We start from the raw sequence: 18,693 nt of genomic DNA, 5'->3' as shown, positions 1-18,693 counted from the left end.
TTTGGATTTAATCTGACTTACTCTGAAATGATTTTCTTAAGTAGATAAAGTGAAGACCTATGTTACCGCAAAATCTACGTCCAGGGACGTAAATCTACATACTAGATTTCAGGTTAGATGGAGCAGTTGGGATTCTATGTGGACACAGCAGAAGGGGTTCTAGGTTTCTGACTAGCTGCCATCGAATACTATTGAAAAAAATTCCAAATTTAAGTGTAATATAATATAATATAATATAATATAATATAATATAATATAATATATATAATATAATATAATATAATATAATATAATATAATATAATATCTGGCTAATGATCAGACTGGCGACCACTTTGCAACCATGAGATCAGTGTTAACGGCAGTGCAAAACTTTGAGCATCAAAATCCTAATGAACAAGTAAAACATGAAGTAAAGAGTTCAATAGAATGATCAAACATTTATCTGAATTTGATTATTGAATATTTATGCATTGCAAATGGAAAGACAGTAACACCCAGGAATCCTTCTGCCAGGCCATTGCCTACTATGCTTGGACCAGTGGGGGGACCCTACACAATGTTTTTCTCTAAATTCATTACTAATGAAATGCAATTTAATGACAGCTGTAAACAAGTGGAAAGAGGGAAGAGTGAAAATGCATGCTTTATGCAGTTTTGAATTGTGAATTGTGGTGTGATTTTGTGAGTTAATAAGGGAAAAAGTAAAAACGCTCCAATATAACAGAATCCATTACTGGGCCCTACTACACACACACAAAAAAAAAAACACACACACAAAAACACCTGTACTTTCACACTGCTGAACACACACACACAGCACACACACAAAAACCAAACAAAAAAAAACACCTGTACTTTCCAAACTGAAACATACCTGTAGCTATATGCAAAAAATAACCAATATATATACTATATATTCTATATATATATTAAACTATATATATATATATATATATATATATATATATATATATATATATATATATATATATATATATATATTTTTTTTTTTTTTTTTTTTTTTTTTTTTTTTTTTTCAAAGTTTCAAATAAAAAAAAAAATATTATTGGGGCATGTTTTACTTGTTGTCTCTTTTGAATTGTAAAATTTACTAGCAATTTCTGAGTGAAAACTGTTTCTACACCATTTTTTTTTTTTTTGGAAACAAAATAAAAAATGGTTGACTACTCCTACATCATCATCATATCTGAGAGTGAAAAGGTACCGCATTATTGAAGAGAAGATAATTTCTCCTCTCTTCGTGGATGGATGAGGCAGACAGATGGATGAGTCACTTAATGGATTCTAAAACAGTGTGGGCACTGCACACACCTGTATTGCCGTAGCGTCGGGCATGCTCAGTCTGCGCACAAACTGCCCACTCTGTCCTGTGAAGAAACGGTCTGCCCCAGAGCCCCAAGTCCCACTCAATGGCCGGCCCGTATTGTAGAACATAAAAGTGTCACTTCCTGAGGTGGCGGTCAGGCAGGTCTTATAGCAGTATGTTTTTGTTAAAGAGCCATTTCCTCGGACCTCAATGTAGTGTGGCTCCACATTTAGGTCTCTCCGCATCACCGCAGACTGTTGTTGGACTGTGACCCCGCCAGCAGCACCCCCGCCGCCACCTACATCTCCACCTCCTCCACCACCTGCAGCCCCACCACCTCCACCATCTTTGGGTGCCTTCTTCATTGTTGTCTTCTTTTTCTTCTTTGACCCACAACAAGGTGAGCAGGAGCAAGCATCTGGCTGGCTGCAGTAGGCATGGCAGCGAACAATTGCTAGGACAAAGATGGTGAGCAAGAAAACAAAGGTGGTTGCACTGAGGGCAATGATAAGATACAGGGTTACATGGGAGAATATCATTGTGTCGTGTGGCCTGATAATGCGTTTTGGGTCTGGGGCCACTTTGGGTGGGAGCTCCATGACGGCAATGTTGATCGTTGTAGATGCAGAGCGAGGAGGCAAACCATGATCTCGTACATGCACTGTGAGGCTAAAGACAGTAGAATTGTCCTCGTTTACTCGCCGCGTTGTGCGGATTTCACCTGTGTACTCGTGCACCTTGAACAAGTCCAATTCCGGTGGGTGATGGAGGCTGTATAGCAACCAGGCATTTTCTCCAGCATCTAAGTCCCAAGCCAGCACACGTGAAACAAGGACCCCTGCCTCTGAGTTACGCAAAATTGTCTCTGTGGAGAGTGAGCCGTTTGCTGCTGGGCGAACAAACTGAGGGCTGTGGTCGTTGGAGTCCATGATGTAAATATAAACAGTTGCCACTCTGCTCAAATGTGGCACACCATTGTCTTGAGCTTTAACCTGGAAATGAAACTCACGCAACTTTTCAAAATCAAAGGATCGCAGTGCGTACACCTCACCTGTGGCAGGTTTGACAGAAACATACGATGCCACTGAAATACCATGGTTGTTATCATTTAGGACGGTGTATGTGATGCGAGCATTTTCGCCGGCATCCGGGTCTGTTGCCTTGACAACACACAGAGGTGCACTGGGCACATTGTTTTCTAAGACATAAACAGTGTATGAAGTCTGTTCAAAACGTGGTGGATTGTCATTTACATCTGCCACGTCAACTCGTACTGTCATTGATGATGAAAGAGGTGGCGTTCCACCATCTGTGGCTGTAACTGTGACGTTGTATGATGGTATAGTCTCCCGGTCCAGGAAGGCAGAGGTAACAATGGTGTAATGGTTTCGGAATGATTTGATTTTAAAAGGTAGATTCGGGGCGATGATGTCCAAGCTGACCTGCTTGTTTTGTCCAGAGTCTTTGTCATTTATACTTATTAAAGCCACCACAGTGTCTCCACGAGCATCCTCCCGAACTGGGCTGGAGAGAGAGGAGAGCACAATCTCAGGAGGATTATCATTCACATCCAGCACCTCCACCACCACTTTACAGTGCACTGCTATGGCCCCTTGGCCTCTGTCTGCTGCCTGGATATACATCTCATAGCTGTTGGTTTCTTCAAAGTCCACATTGCTTTTAACTCTAATTTCTCCACTGTCTGTGTCTACAGAAAACACCTGCCTCACTCTATCTGGCGTGTAAGAGCTAAATGAGTAATACACCTCGCCATTGGAGCCCTCATCTCTATCAGTGGCGTTTAATTTAATTACCAGCGCTCCAACAGGAGAGTTTTCCCACAGTTTCACTTTGTATACGGAACTGCCGAAGACTGGCACGTTGTCATTGGTATCCAAAACGCGCACGTTGATTTTAGCTGTGCCTGAGCGCGGAGGAGATCCGCCGTCTGTAGCGGTGAGTAGAAACTGGTGCGACTGCAAAAGCTCACGGTCGAAAGGTTTTTTCAGCACGAGCTCTATGTGTTTTCCGTCGGCAGGTGGTTTTGTTGAATCGAGCGCCAGGTGTTCGTTTGAGGTGAGGCGATAATGGCGCACAGAATTTGAGGCGTCGTCAGAATCCTGCGCGCCCTCAATGGAAAACCGCGCGCCTGGCTGTGCGCCCTCGGAGATCTCCAACTGGTACTCGTCTCGGGGGAAAAGCGGCGAGTTGTCATTTGCATCCAAAATCTCAACATCCACGTTGTGCTGTTCGAATGGGTTTTCTAACACCACGTCGAGACTAAGTGTGCAGGTGCCGCTGAATTCACAGAGCGTTTCGCGGTCAATCCGGTCGCTTATAACAAGCTTACCAGTGTTGTGGTTGACGCTGAAGTATCGCCTCGCACTGTCTGAGCTGATTCTGATCCGACGAGCCGAAAGCTTTCGCAGATCCAGCCCGAGATCCCGAACAAGATCACCAACGACAGTGCCGCTCTCCAGCTCCTCCTGAATGCTGTAGCGAATTTGTGCATTTGTAAGGGCACTTAGTAGAACAATGAAGAAACAAAAACAAAGAGGCACGTTCTCTTTTATGCAGCTACATCGCCCTGCAACAGCCATCGCAAGCTGGCAACATCCACAGACGGATTAAAAACCGCTTTCCGCCTTGAGAGCTCCCCGCGCAACAGCTCGAAACCACGGCATCCAAAAAACGGGCTTACTATGTACAGGATGACCAGGACGACCGAAGCCTCCACTGCGCTGCCTTTTTAAACAGATATTTTCCTGCTTCATCCATGCTCTCTCTTTTGTTTGCGCCCCAGCTCTTTTTTCCTCACTCCTCCCCGAGAAGCTGACTCTTGTTTCCCCTCACAAGGGTGCTGTCTATCTTCCGCTCTCTCTCTCTCTCTCTCTCTCTCTCTCTCTCTCTCTCTCTCCTGTCCCCCTCTCTTACCCTGTGCTGTAAAGGCGGGGGATGGGAGCAACGCGCTCTAACCAGCGAATCTCACTGCATTTCAGCACCTTCGAACAAAAACATCGACAAGCCTATTAACAACCAGACGCGCCACGAAGAATAATAATAATAATGATAAAAAAGTAGATGTAAGAAAATGATCGTTTTCTTTCTCTTTTTACTACATCCGTGCTGTTTTCAAAACATTCTTATTAATATCGATTTAAAACACGGCTGCATTCAATCACAAAGACAGTGCCACCGCCCTTTTTTCATTGTCTCCTCTTCTCAGCGCACAGCTGAGGTGACTAGATGGGAATCTATACAGAAAATTGCTCACAGTAAATTATATTTCCCCTACATAAGAACGATGCCTTATATTTTATCACAACGAAATTTTTAACTTTTAATGAACATATACATTTGATTTGCAACGTCCTGACTAGTTTGTTATCGCCTTTTATCTCAGAAAGTCATCTCACTTCTCACCGTCTATGCATTCGATACTGCTGACAGCCTTTAGCCGTCAGCATTCACTCGATGGCCACGCACTCGATCTTCCAACTGTCCCCAAAACTGACAGATTAAATTGTCACCGATTACAAATGGAGCATTTCTGACTGCTGTGCCTCCCCCACACATTTCCTTTCTCTCTCTCTCTCTCTCTCTCTCTTTTGCTTTTATCATGGGGGCTCATCCACTCATTATTATAATATTTTATATTAAAAAAAAAAAAAATTATATTTGCTTTTATCATGGGGATAATGGTATAGGTTAAAACGTTCTGATGCAAGCCAGCCCACCAACATAATGCATCTTTCCTCCTCTATACCTGTGTGCATGAAAAAAGTGCACACATTCATATGCTACGTGCTATTTTGACATATGTTTCCAATTAATAATCAACAGCTAACCATAAGAGGAATATAATAAATGAGGAATACATACAACAAAGTGATTCATTCTAAGGTTGCAGCATGAGAAGTGCTGCAAAACAAAGTTTGATTAGAAAAGGCTATCATAGAGATAAAAGAAAGTATAAAAGAATAAACAAAAAAAAATCACCTTTTTTTGAAAAAAATAAATAAATATATAAAGTTAGGGTATTAAGAGGATGCTCACGATAAAGATGGCTGTTTGAGAAAATGATTTTGAACCACGGGGCACCACTCATTCACCAATCACAGGCTTCTTAAGTGGATGTAAGGTTTGCAAGAGTGAGTTGAGATAGAGGGTGCAGAACCAGTGGCTGTTTTCTACGCAAGCAATAAATAGTCGTTTCAGATAGATATATAGATAGATATATTGAGTCATTAACAATATTAATGCATTACTAGTATAACACATCTAAAGAGCCAAAACAAATATGGAAAAAGCAAACTAAAATACTGCACATCCCTATAGGGCTTGTGGGTCCAGTTTAGTTGCAGGCCTTATGATGCCAAGCTTCAAACAAATAACGGTACCTCACAGGACCCAATAACACTCTTTAATTAATCAAGGCCAGGTGGGAAGTTCCATCAGACCACCAACAGTCCTGACACTGTATCTATTAATGTCCAGTGGGCCTATTAGATTGGAAGCTATAAACTCTGGGCAGTGTATCTCTCTCTCTCTCTCTCTTTCTATTTGTCTCTCTCTCTCTCTCTCTCTCTCTCTCTCTCTCTCATCAGACATTAGCACACATTCAAGCTGCCAGCTCACGCTGTCTCTGGGCAGAAGTGACCAGACTCTGGATTTTCACGGTATTTTGTGTGACTGTGATTGACTGTTAATGACGACTTGCAACAATGATGACCTAAGCTCATGTAAATTCAATTAAAAACAGGGATTCGATTAAATTATAATGTAAGTTTCGTCTAATGTGATAAGCAGGATTAGTATAATCATCTAAGGTGGACCTAAACACCTGCCTACCTTTTGTAGCCAAGACTTTAAGGTATGTGACCACACAGAAATAAACCTACCCTGACAGATATTGGTTTCACTTTATTTTGATGGTCCCTTTAAAACATTCTGCTGACCATAAGTAACTTTGCACCTACATGTCTACTAACTCTCATTATAGACTAATAAGAAATACATGCACTAAATTAATAAAAAAAAAAAAGTGAATAATATTTTCTATGGTAAATTAAACTTAAAATAATCCTATAGGCCTGGTTTCACAGACAGGGTTTAGACTAAACCAGGATTAGGCCTAGTTCAATTAGGACATTTAAGTCATTTTTATAAATGTGCCTTAGAAAAAAACATTACTGGTGTGTCTTTTGAGACTAAATAAAGACACTGATATATTTTAAGATCAGTCAGAGCAAGTTTCTTTCAGTTGAAACAGCTCACACTTAGATTTTAGTCTGGGATTAGGCTTAAGCCTTGTCTGTGAAACCGGGGGATAAAGTTTTGGAAGTTAGTTAAACCTACATCAGCATCAACCTGATGTTCCAGATCACTTAATTGTAGTTAAGGGTAGAGCAGATATTCCAGATACTTTTAATAATTATTTTTCTGTTGGTTTAAATTCAGAGTATATGAAATCTGTAGATCCTGCTAAATACAGCTTTTGAACAAATGTTTAAATTTTCTCCCATTACAACTTCTCGGGTTTATAATGCTCTAGTGAAACTAGAATTAAAAAAATCAGCAGATGTCCACAGATTATCAATGTGTACATAAAAAGCTAATTTTAACCATATATCTAAATATTTATAATGGTTGTACAGTCTAAAGTTGATATCTGTTGAATCTGTTGAAGTCTAAGCATTAAAAAATTCAACAGGTGTCGATAAAATTGAGACCTATTTTATAAAAATGGCTGCTGGTATTGTGGCAGGTCTGATTGCTTCTATTTTTTTAATTTAAGTTTAACCTCTAATACCACCAAGAATGTGGAAATCGCCAATAATCATTCCACTGTTAAAAGGTGGAGACCCTTCATATCCTAAAAATCAATGGTCATATCTCCAGACTACCAGTTTTAGCTAAAAGTATTTGAATCATTGTCAAATTATCAAATAAAATAATTTTTAACTGATAATATTCTTAATGATCACCAATCATGTCTTAGAACAGGTTATAGAAGTATAACCATATCTCTTATAGTCACAAATGACATTATTAACTCTTTAGATAGTAAAAAGTCCTGTGCAGCATTATTTGTTGACCTTTTGAAAGCTTTTGATTCTGTTGATCATAATCTGTTGTTACAGAAACTTAGGCCAATAGGTTTTAGTGAAGCTGCTCTAAAATGGGTTGAAAACATTTTTTATTTATTTATTTTATTTATTTATATATTATTATTATTTTTTTTTTTTTTTTGAGCGCACTCAATGTTTTCATTGTGTAAGATTATAAGTTTATTTTTAGCTGTAATTTTGGGAGTTCCTCAAGGATCCATTTTAGCTCCCCTTTTGTTTTGTTTTTTTGTTTTTTGAATGTATTACTTTTTACTGCAATATCATCTTTAAATCAAGCTCTACTGAATTTACAATATGCATTTAATAAAATACAAAATTCACTATTGCAGTTGAAACTGGTATATATATAAAAAGGGAAAATATATGATTTTTAGTCATACTCATTCTAAGATAACATATATGGTAATATCAACTACTCATCACTGTATAATCTGCGAATCATTGGGATGGACATCTTTAATCATAGGAGGAAATTGCACATGTATATGTTCATTGCTAAGACACTTTTAGGTAAGTTGCCTTCTTATATTTCAAATCTCCTAATTTTTTTATACAAATAGTTACTGTACTAGATCTCTATCGTACATTTGGTTAAAAGTTCCAAAAGTATGCTCAGAATTTGGGAAATGTGCTTTTTCTTTTTATGCCCCCTGGGCTTGGAATGATCTGCAAACTGTAATTAAACTAAAGATACAGTCATCCATGAGAACTTTTAAAAGGCTTTTGCAAACTGTTTTAAAGGAATCCTGTAAATGTTTTTCTTGATCTTACTTTTATTGTTTTGTATGAGAGCAGTTTTTTTTTTTTTTTTTTTTTTTTTTTTTTTTGTAGTTATCTTTGTGTGAAACTCTATGTGGTGGCGTCTTGACCAGGTCTCCCTGGAAGAAGAGATTGTGATGTCTCAATGGGATTCTCCTGGCTAAATAAAGGATAAATAAATAAGAGAAAGAAAGACACGGAGCGAGCGAGAGAGATAAAATTTATTCTATAGAATTCTATGCAAACTTCGAAAAGCAGACCATCCAATTCAGACAGCTATTCAATTCATAAAAATATTCTTTGCACATTCAAATTTACCAAATGTATTCTTTTCTATTTTGCTTAGTGAAGGTGAGCTCTGACTGCGCTGCCCTGATATTTTACAGACGCTCCCCATGGGACATGCATGGCAATTTCATGCCCATTTCAAAAGGGGGAAGAAAAAAATCAGCGGTTATCTCGCCAATTATGCACGCAAGCTGATCCAAACACCTGGCCTTTCCTCGAGTTCTGTCTAGCATGTACACACACACACACACACACACACACACACAGTCATTTTCTGTATCTCATTGTGCTGTGATGCATTTGTACAGCATTGACATCTCCCTGTCTTACCTCATCCATCTGCTGTCTGCTGCTAATTGCTTTCCATCTCTCTCATGGTTTTAGATTAAGTTATCTCTCTTACTTTCTGCTCAAACGGACACCTGTCAGACTAAACAAAAAGATACTGTTTTGCACCTTTTGAAGCAGAATTTCATCCAAACCAGTATCTTAAATATTATGCAATGGCTGAATAATTTGTCATGGAAACCTTTTTTTTTTATTTTTATTAACAACTGAAACCATCCATTCTGCAATTCTTATTGACCACCCTAAACCGTTTATTCATTTACCCTGAAATTTGTCTGTACAATATTATACTGTACACCTTAACTTCAACTTTAATATGATATAACATCATATTTCCTTAGCTATTCTAGATGCAAGCAGAACATACACACATTATTTACATGCAGTGGCATCCAAAAGTCTAAGCCAGTTTTTGGTGCTTCAAAAAAAAAAACAAAGAAAAGAAAAGGAAATCAATTGGATGGATAGATCGCATCACCTATCACCAGAGTTACTGTCAGATATTAATTTCCAGCTCTACTCACTCATTATAAATTACTCTGAAATATTAACGGTGGATCATTACAGTGCAGTTATTGCCCCTTTAAAAAGACATTCATTAGACTGCAGTAATGGCTGTTATGCAGAACAGAGCTTTGCAGGCCCAGCTTTGAAACTGTCACACAGTTGTTCAAGGTGACTCTGAGTAGAAAGGTTTGTGAGAGTGTCTTCTCCATAATGCATGTGTGTAATTGTCCTAATGTGTCTTTATGAAATGAGGGTCATTATGGGAGTGTATGAGTCAGTGTTGTCTGTCTACAAAATGTGTGTGAGTCAGTTTTGTGACTTGACTGGGGCTTCCCTCTTCATTGTCACACTGCTCAGGGCCATGAGTGATGACCTCACTGCATCCATCATTCACAGTAAAAGATGACATCATCAGAAGACCACCATGCTCTATTCAATAAACCATTCATTCATTCATTCATTCAAATTTTAGTTTTACTACTATATGTATTTAATGATATATTTTCCATATATGTTGTTATAAAAACAAACACGTAAATAAAACATATAATAAAATATGTTATTTAAAAAATAATTGATTTAATTGGATATGTTTGCTAAATATTTTAATTAAATTCTACATTTGTATTGTACAATTTAATCTAAACAACTTTGGACATGTGTACTGATTGCAGCTTTGCAATGGTATAAGCTACACATGAAAATTATAGCAAGTCATATAATTTTTTAGAAATATATCAATTTAACATGACATTTACTTAATGTTAAATAAATGTTTTATTAATAATAAAAATATATATGTATAAGGTATTCTATAAATAGTATTTTATAGAAATAAACAATTCTGCAAGGAATCTAATTAAATTCTACATTTGTATTGTACAGTTGAATGTGTATTGAATGTGTTGAATGTTTTTGTAAAGATTAAAGCTTTGCAATATTATAAGCTACACATAAAAATATAAATATCACATTTTATAAAGGTCAGCTTTTTTCTCTCCTAACTTTTTACTCTCTTAACCTTATACTATTGTATTTCTAGGAGATCTGATTATTAATTAAATATAGGCTGAAAGATCAAGAATAAGAAAGGACTCTGTGTGTGAAGAAAGGACTCTGTGTGTGTCAGCATGTACTGGATGTTGTCAAACAGAGTATGGGTAAAGTCAGACCTCTATGGGTACAATGAAGAACTGCAGGTCTGCACATCATACAAATTTACAAAAACAAATGGAAGGAGACACACTGTAACTCTGAACTCAGTTGTGTATTTCAGATGCTGTCACACCCTACAACCTTATCATCTGCAGAGAGAAACGGACACTCAAACACACCAAAATACACATAATGATGGACTTACTGGACTTACAGACCTTTTCTGGTACTGTTTAGAACCATTTCTCTTAAGACAATAATTGGTTTTATTTGCAACTTTAAAAAATCAATTCTATCTATCTATCTATCTATCTATCTATCTATCTATCTATCTATCTATCTATCTATCTATCTATCTATCTATCTATCTATCTATCTATCTATCTATAATCAAATTGAATAATTGGCAAAACAAATACTTACAATCTTTCTCTAATAATTAAAACTCTCAAGACAGGTGTTACATAGCCTAGATAAAAAAAAAAAAAAACCTTTTAAATTGTAGCACATCTTCTAAAAGACGTTTTAGGTACTGCAGTATAAGTAAGACATTCAGAATTCTCTGTTCTATTATCTGCAGGCACAGCTAAATGCACCCAAAATGCTCTGCTTCTGTAAACCGACGTGATCCCGGATCTGTGATCCCAAAGCGTGTGTAATTTCTCCTCCATTACATTTCTCCGCCAGAGAACAGTCCATGATTTTACTAAACACAAAACAAGTCAACCTCTGGGATCCTGATAAACTCTTCTGCCTGATTCTAAAATAGACGCCTGTGGAGGTGAAACAAATCTATCAGGCAATGCAGACAAGCCTCAGTAGTCCTCTGCACAAACAGAGCTGCAAAGCCACTACTGAAAACCCTGTAAATGCTGTGTATGTGTGTGAAAGCCAGAATAAATCAAGCATAACTCAAGCATATATATGTGTGACCCTGGACCACAAAACCAGTCTTAAGTGTCATTTTTTCGAAATTTGGATTTATACTTCATTTGAAAGCTGAATAAATAAGCTTTCTGAAACATTATAATAGCAGTCAGTGCTTTCAAGGAAAAAAAAAAAAAAGTACCAAAAGTCAGAAGTAGCAGTTTAATTTCTGTATTAATCTGCGTATTAATGTAATGATGTACACTGGAGTTTGTTTATTTTTTGATTTATGCAGGATGTTTTTGTGCCTCTCTATAATCCCTCCTCCCTTCCAGATGTTTTCTATTATATAGATCTCATCTGCTGCCTTGCTCCTACCCTCCCTTTCTTTCCCCTGGTTTTCCTCCCTCCTCCCATCTGTGTGCTCTCTCTCTCTTTTCTATTCCTATATCTCTTTACCTCAATGTATACACGCATGCGCAGTTGATGCATAGGGTTCAATCGGTGAAGAATGGTGGGGGACCTTTGTGGGCCCAGGTTACCAGGTTTAGGTTGTCCTTTACTGAAAGTTGAAGAGTCCCACTGCCGGTATTATTCCTTATATGGCCAGTGGTTCCTGAACATATGTATGACTAATATAACTTGTTGTTTTGGCTCATACTCAACCCATATGTAATCTGTTTCCTATTGGTTGAAAGGGCTGTACCACCCTCATTTTATCCTTATATATACCCTGTGTAAGACAATAAAGATTTGAAGTGAAGGTATACTCAGATTTTGTGTCTGTTTGTGCCTTTTCTTCCCACGGCCGTGAACACTTCTGGAGGACTGAGAAAACTTTGGTGGAAACGAGATAGGACGGGATCAATTTATTTGTATATTAATTAACAATTTGGGGGCTTGTCCGGGATTTCTCAACAGACAGGTAAGAAATAATTTAATCATTTTCCTCCCTGTCTAAAAGAGAAATTGATGATACTCTCGTTTCGATATTTTGATTGAGCCATATTTGGCATTCAATCTGTTATCCTCCTCACATTTGGTATGTGAGAAGAAGAGTGGATGTTTTGTTGAAAACTTTCATTACCTATTTCTAAAATTCGAAATAGATGCTTTGTGAAAGATTATCCATTTATTTGCCGGAGTGTTCTCAGTCCTTCCTAGATTGATGATTTTTAAATGATTTGAGAGTTTTGTGAAGTCCTTGCAAGGCACTAAAATAAATAAACAGATAAATCACAATTCTTTTAATTGTCTATGTATGTCCCTTGATCTATACAGGATGGGTGAAACAGCAGAGTAGTATGTTCCATCAAATTGTTTAGTGCACATTCATCTAATGGCTATTTGCCATTCTAAGTTCACTTGGATTTAGTGAAGTTTTGAAACAAATCTACTCTTGCTTTGTTTCTCTCTCAGCTGTGTTAGATCAGTGAGTTGCTATTTTAAGAGGCACTAGGTGGGTTTCCATTACAGATTTGCGCAAAAACTTTGGTGATATTTTATAAATGTCGAGAGAAAAAAAAAAAAAAAAAAAAAAAAAAAAAAAAGCATTGCAATATGACAGCATTTCCATTAACCAAGGGTATGCTTCTAAAACGTAATATTTTGCCACTCGCGATAAGTCATGGCAACTGATTTTGGCTATATTTATTCAAAGGAGGGCGTATGCATGTATCTTTACAGAAGCTGAGAGCCACTTCAGAGACATGTGTGGCGCGGCTGGAGCAAACACGATCATTGACTAGAGTGGCTGCGATCAGCTTCAGTGGCTGTATCAGAGCCAAACTGCACCGCAGGTGTGTGCAGTGTAAATTGTCTAAGCATTAATGGTAGGGGAAAACCCTTATACCGGACTTATGAAATGTTTTTTGGAGGTTATAGTACATTGAAGAATTATCATATGACTTTTTACATATGGCATGTAACATGTAAATGCTAAAAACCCTGTTTCCACAGCAGGTTTGCGAATTATTAATTTTTTAATAATAAAATATAAAATATGAATAAAAACAGCAAGTTTTTGCGAAATTGGTGTTTCCATTAGGTGTATTTTCAATTCGCAATGTCAGCTTGCGCAATATGAAGGGGAATGGAAGCACGCATGTCAGTAACCAACAAAGCCAAAATTAGGACAGTACTGTTGATCAGACGGATGAGCAGAAATGAAAACTGTATTTAGATGATTTGGCAGATTTTTTTTAGGATATTTGAGTTTTAAGTATTGGCTCTGAAAAGTTAAAGGCTAGTTTATATGAAAAGTGGGAGCAACAAGGAAATAATATTGATGAATAAACAAGTAATATAATGATAAATAGATGTTTTCAAATAGATAGCTTGCATTACATTTTATCTTTACAAGCATGAAGTTTGTGCCCGTTATCTCCGGGGGACAGCCTGAAATGTGATACATTGTGGAGATTGAGACTATAGTTTTTGTGTTAACTAAAATAACTTGTGCATTGTGATCAATGGGAACAAGATTGAGTGACTATTTCAAACGGCCGTATTAAGCTAATAATTTAAATAAAATAAAAAATCTTGACTTTGGTTGTTTCATTGGGTAGACTATTAACAAGATTTCAGTCTTAAGTTATAATACAATGCATCTGGCTGATGTATTCATAAGAATTATAGAAGTAGGAAATGCTCATATCAGACAGAATAGGTTACTGCTCTTTTCTGCATTCTGCAAAGAAGGAATTGCTTGCACTTTTCCAGCAAAGAAGAACTTGCTTATTAAAATAAACCAAAGAACTGCTATATATATATATTGTTAACTGGATGAGATTCCTTAAATTTTGGACAGTTGCACAAGATGACTGACCCATACCAGAGATTGCTTATATGCAGTTGTGGTCAAAGTTTATAATGCGGTTCTCTTGAGTGTTCATTTTATAGAAGCAACAAGACGACATCTTGGGCAGCTGCCAAATGGCGATCCAACATGGAGAAAGAGACATTATGGTTGTAAAGAACAGGAAAAGCTGAGGAGCGATCGGCTACACCCCCTGTAAGAGGAATCTGACACTTCTGGGAGGGGCTGGAATGGAGAAAGACTGAAAACATTGCAGACATCTGCCATGAGAGGCAGAGCGGAAGATAACTGCATCCTGAGTCAAAACTCCGATGCCCCATCATATCCTCATCACCATGTGACAGACTGGAAGACACTGCAGAAGGAAAAAGACACTAAGACAGCCAAGACATGTTCAAATGACTTTCAGAGACTTCCATCTTTTCCCTCGTGGTCAAGGTACTGCATATACAGTGACCACTACAGAGACCGCCTCAGATTTTGATTTGTCATATTAATTTGCAACTTGATAATTTAATGGTCTGATGGCAGTTCTTTGTAAGCTGTTTAACTAACAATAAACTGCTCTCTCTTAATAGACATCAGTCCAACCATATGAAAGTAGTTAAATGTTTGCTTGATTTCTCAATCAGCTAAAACTTGGACTGGATTTAGCATAGTGAGGACTTACTGTGAAATATAGGGAGAGTTTAGACTCTGATGTAAAGACGGAGCTTCTTGTAAAGCTGATAAACCTAGATGTTCCAAGATTCCTTAAAACATAGGGGAGTAGAGGGCACAAAGTGTCCAAGATCAAAATATGAATTGTAAAGCAATGATACTAGTCACTCCATCTTGGTAAATATAGATTTCTTAGGGATGAATTTAAGTTTTAAAATTCCAAACTTGTCAAATCACAAATGCTGTCATACCCAGAGAAAGCGGTTACATGATGTAAGTGTTTTTGGCCATGGATTCAAGATTATGTGGAGATCTCCAATCTTTAAGAGCAGTTCATGAGCAATAGAAAAACTAGTAAAGACAAAACTAAAATACACAGAATAATTATATCTCAGAAATTAAAATTGGTTCTTTCAATAATGGCATGCCTAGGCTTAAAAGATTATTTTGACAAAACAGTGTAAAATTTTGGGGTTATGAACGCGATGAGAAATTCAATTGTGATGGACATCATCCAACGGTTTTAGTCCAACGTTTAGACACTGTCGCAAGGGGAATGCCACAGTGCCTACGTTGAGTAGCTTCAGTCGTTACCGAAATTGTTTTATTTGAGAAAGACTTGGTGGTATTCCACCCTAGAAACTGACATTCCCCATTCAATTCACTGTCTGTGAAGGCAGTGACAAAAAGAGATGATGCTCTGGCCAGAGGTGGGTGTGAGAGTGTGTGAAAGTGTGTGAGTGATGGTGCACCAAGGCAGACAAACTGCCATGAACAGCTGTTTCAAAATTTTCTAAGTGGGCACACAAGGTAGATTATGCCCCAGAAAATAATGGCTATGGATTAATTTGGCTAATTATCCTGGCTTGGGATATTTAGTGGCAGGAAAAGAAAAAGTGCCACACCTGCGCAGGGTAAAACATGGAAAGGCAGAGCAAGAAGGCTTGCTCTGTCCACCCCACACTTAACTTTTATTTTTCCCTTTCAGGATGTCATGACGGACTTCATCAAACTGATTATGTGTCATATGTATGAAATACATTGTGCTTGTTAACATGTTACATGTGGGCTGAGTGTTTCACAGAAAAAACTGATATTAATAAGTTAAAAGTCTGAATAAAAAAGGACATGTTTCAGAAATTATTTGATGATAGTGAGATACCTTGAAACAACACAGAAATAATTGAGTTGAGTTGAACTGAACTTTAGTGTATACCACTTAGACGTGGTATACAGGGGGAAGAGGAAAAAAAATCAGATGGAATAAATAAATAAATAAATGATATTGATTGAAATTGGAATGATATGGGTTCTAGTCCTCTCACTCTACTGGTGTTATTGGGAAAATAGACAGCCCTCAGTCCACATGATTTTTTTTCCTCACAGGTCACTACATAAAGGATCGACTGGGTGATGAGTAAACGGGTTGTTTCTAACAAAAAACATTTTAAGATCTCCTATCACAGGTATAGGTAGTTCTTCTGATATCAAGGATGGTTTTTACTCCGCTAATCTGGAATGTCCGATGAGACAGCGATATCCATGGCTTCGGTGTTCCTTGTCGTTGAAAGGAGGAACATCCTGAGTTCACACCAGGTGTGCCTCTAACCCAGGCGGGGGCAGAAGAGTCCCTTAGGGGGACCAGCAAGGAGAATGAGCAAACTCAACTGGTGGCTCAAGAGCCCGCTGTTTGGTCCAACTGATTAAGATCCTGCTGGAATCAAGGAAAGATTGAGGAGCAACTCTTAGCAGGGAAAAGAGACTGATTAAATCATCCTGATGCTGACCTCATTCTGATACAGCATGGAATGAAGAGATTATGATGTGGTTTAGATTTATCAGAAGATTTATTTTTTGTGTATTTGTTTGACATTACTGATAATGTTGTTGTTCTAGTAGTTGACTCGAGTTACTGCATAGGTCTATAGCACTGATATAGACTTTAAAAGTTAATTTGTTAGATTAACTTGATTTTTACATTAGAATTATTAATAACACAAGCTAAAATTGAAGGTGCAGCACAAATGAGACGAGCTGAAAAATTGGACCACCTCTAGAAGTCCACCTGACATTATAAGCCTGAGACCTGTAGCAAGTCCTCAACCCAGCAGACATCGAGGTGACATTATAGTGGTTAGTTATATTGGCCCGAATCTGACTGTCCTGGTTAAGGTCTCATACGTTAAGCATATCCAGTTGGGGATAATGAGGTATTTTTAGTAACCAAAGATGTGAACAATGTAATGAAAAGCATTTAAATTTTTGCAATCTAATATATATTATGTTTTTTATAGAGAATTATGTGAAGGAAATTAGAACTTGTAAGAATAATACTAAAATTATTAGGCCATGGCTGCTAAACTGGTAATATGCCTGGCTGTGTTGAAAGCCTACTCACCTGTACATATTTCCTTGTAAATATGGGTGAGGAAAATTGGCTAGATAATGCAGATAGACCATACATTTACTATGAACATGTGGTAGTGACTAGCCAACCATATTGTTAAGATTGAGGCCAAGGAAAAGCTACAAGGCTTACAGTTACCTGCACTGCAAAATGAACAGATTATGTTTAAATGACAAAATGTGTTATAGTAGGAATATTATGTTGCACAGATAACCCTCATAATGAGGCGGATGGTAAATGTTTGATCAAGGTTGATTAATGCTGATTGATAAAGGTTTACTGAATATGTCTAGGAATGCTTAGGAATTATAAGGCAAGGGAAATAGCGAACACTCAGAATGATTTTTGCCTTGGTTCGCAAGTTGGTAAAGGATGCTCGTGAGTGTGTTGATGAATAGAACTGTTGAATGTGCTGATCTTAAGTGGAATGAGAAAAATGCTGAGCTAATGTTAAGAGAAGGGGAATTGGGCAGAGAGCCTTTATGTTGTTTATTATATAAACAAATGGGGGAACTGTTAGATTATATTATGCTCTCTGCCAGATGTTTTTGTGCCTCTCTATAATCCCTCCTCCCTTCCAGATGTTTTCTATTATATGAGATCTCATCTGCTGCCTTGCTCCTACCCTCCCTTTCTTTCCCCTTGGTTTTTTCTCCCTCCTCCCATCTGTGTGCTCTCTCTCTCTCTTTTCTATTCCTATATCTCTTTACCTCAATGTATACCCGCATGCGCAGTTGATGCATAGGGTTCAATCGGTGAAGAATGGTGGGGGACCTTTGTGGGCCCAGGTTACCAGGTTTAGGTTGTCCTTTACTGAAAGTTGAAGAGTCCCACTGCCGGTATTATTCCTTATATGGCCAGTAGTTCCTGAACATATGTATGACTAATATAACTTGTTGTTTTGGCTCATACTCAACCCATATGTAATCTGTTTTCCTATTGGTTGAAAGGGCTGTACCACCCTCATTTTATCCTTATATATACCCTGTGTAAGACAATAAAGATTTGAAGTAAAGGTATACTCAGATTTTGTGTCTGTTGTGCCTTTTCTTCCCACGGCCGTGAACACTTCTGGAGGACTGAGAAAACTTTGGTGGAAACGAGATAGGACGGGATCAATTTATTTGTATATTAATTAACAATTGGAAAAGAAAAAATTACTAGCAAATTTAACAAATAATTACAAAAACTGAAAATAACATTGATTTAAACAGGACATATTTAAGTAAAAAGACTCAAATATTGTAAGAGGAATACCAATTTTTTAACTCATTTATAGTTTTGTACATTAACAGTACAAAGTGCATATAACAGTTGGCTTGCTGGAAGATTTTTGGTTTATTTAGAAGGTTGTTAAATAAGTGCACCAGAAAAAAAATAAAAAAATACCTTGGTTTGCCAACGTTTGCATAGTTCATTACATA

General features: G+C 37.5%; 1 protein-coding gene across 1 annotated transcript; it reads right to left on the bottom strand.

Annotated features, from left to right (window-relative positions):
- Positions 1-1,074: 1,074 nt before the first annotated feature.
- LOC122147560 (protocadherin alpha-C2-like) lies at positions 1,075-4,917 on the bottom strand. The gene has a single exon (XM_042770585.1). The coding sequence runs from the start codon at positions 3,927-3,929 to the stop codon at positions 1,308-1,310; it is 2,622 nt and encodes an 873-aa protein (XP_042626519.1). The 5' UTR covers positions 3,930-4,917; the 3' UTR covers positions 1,075-1,307.
- Between the last annotated feature and the right edge of the window lie 13,776 nt (positions 4,918-18,693).

Source organism: Cyprinus carpio, chromosome A14 (genome assembly GCF_018340385.1).
Source record: "Cyprinus carpio isolate SPL01 chromosome A14, ASM1834038v1, whole genome shotgun sequence".
Taxonomy (NCBI): domain Eukaryota; kingdom Metazoa; phylum Chordata; class Actinopteri; order Cypriniformes; family Cyprinidae; genus Cyprinus; species Cyprinus carpio.
Note: the sequence above shows the minus strand (reverse complement) of the source record. Positions and strands in the feature narration are given on the sequence as shown.

Bases quoted from the DNA above. Each gene is read 5' to 3' on its own strand.
- LOC122147560 (XM_042770585.1), bottom strand. From the start codon at position 3,929: ATGGCTGTTGCAGGGCGATGTAGCTGCATAAAAGAGAACGTGCCTCTT.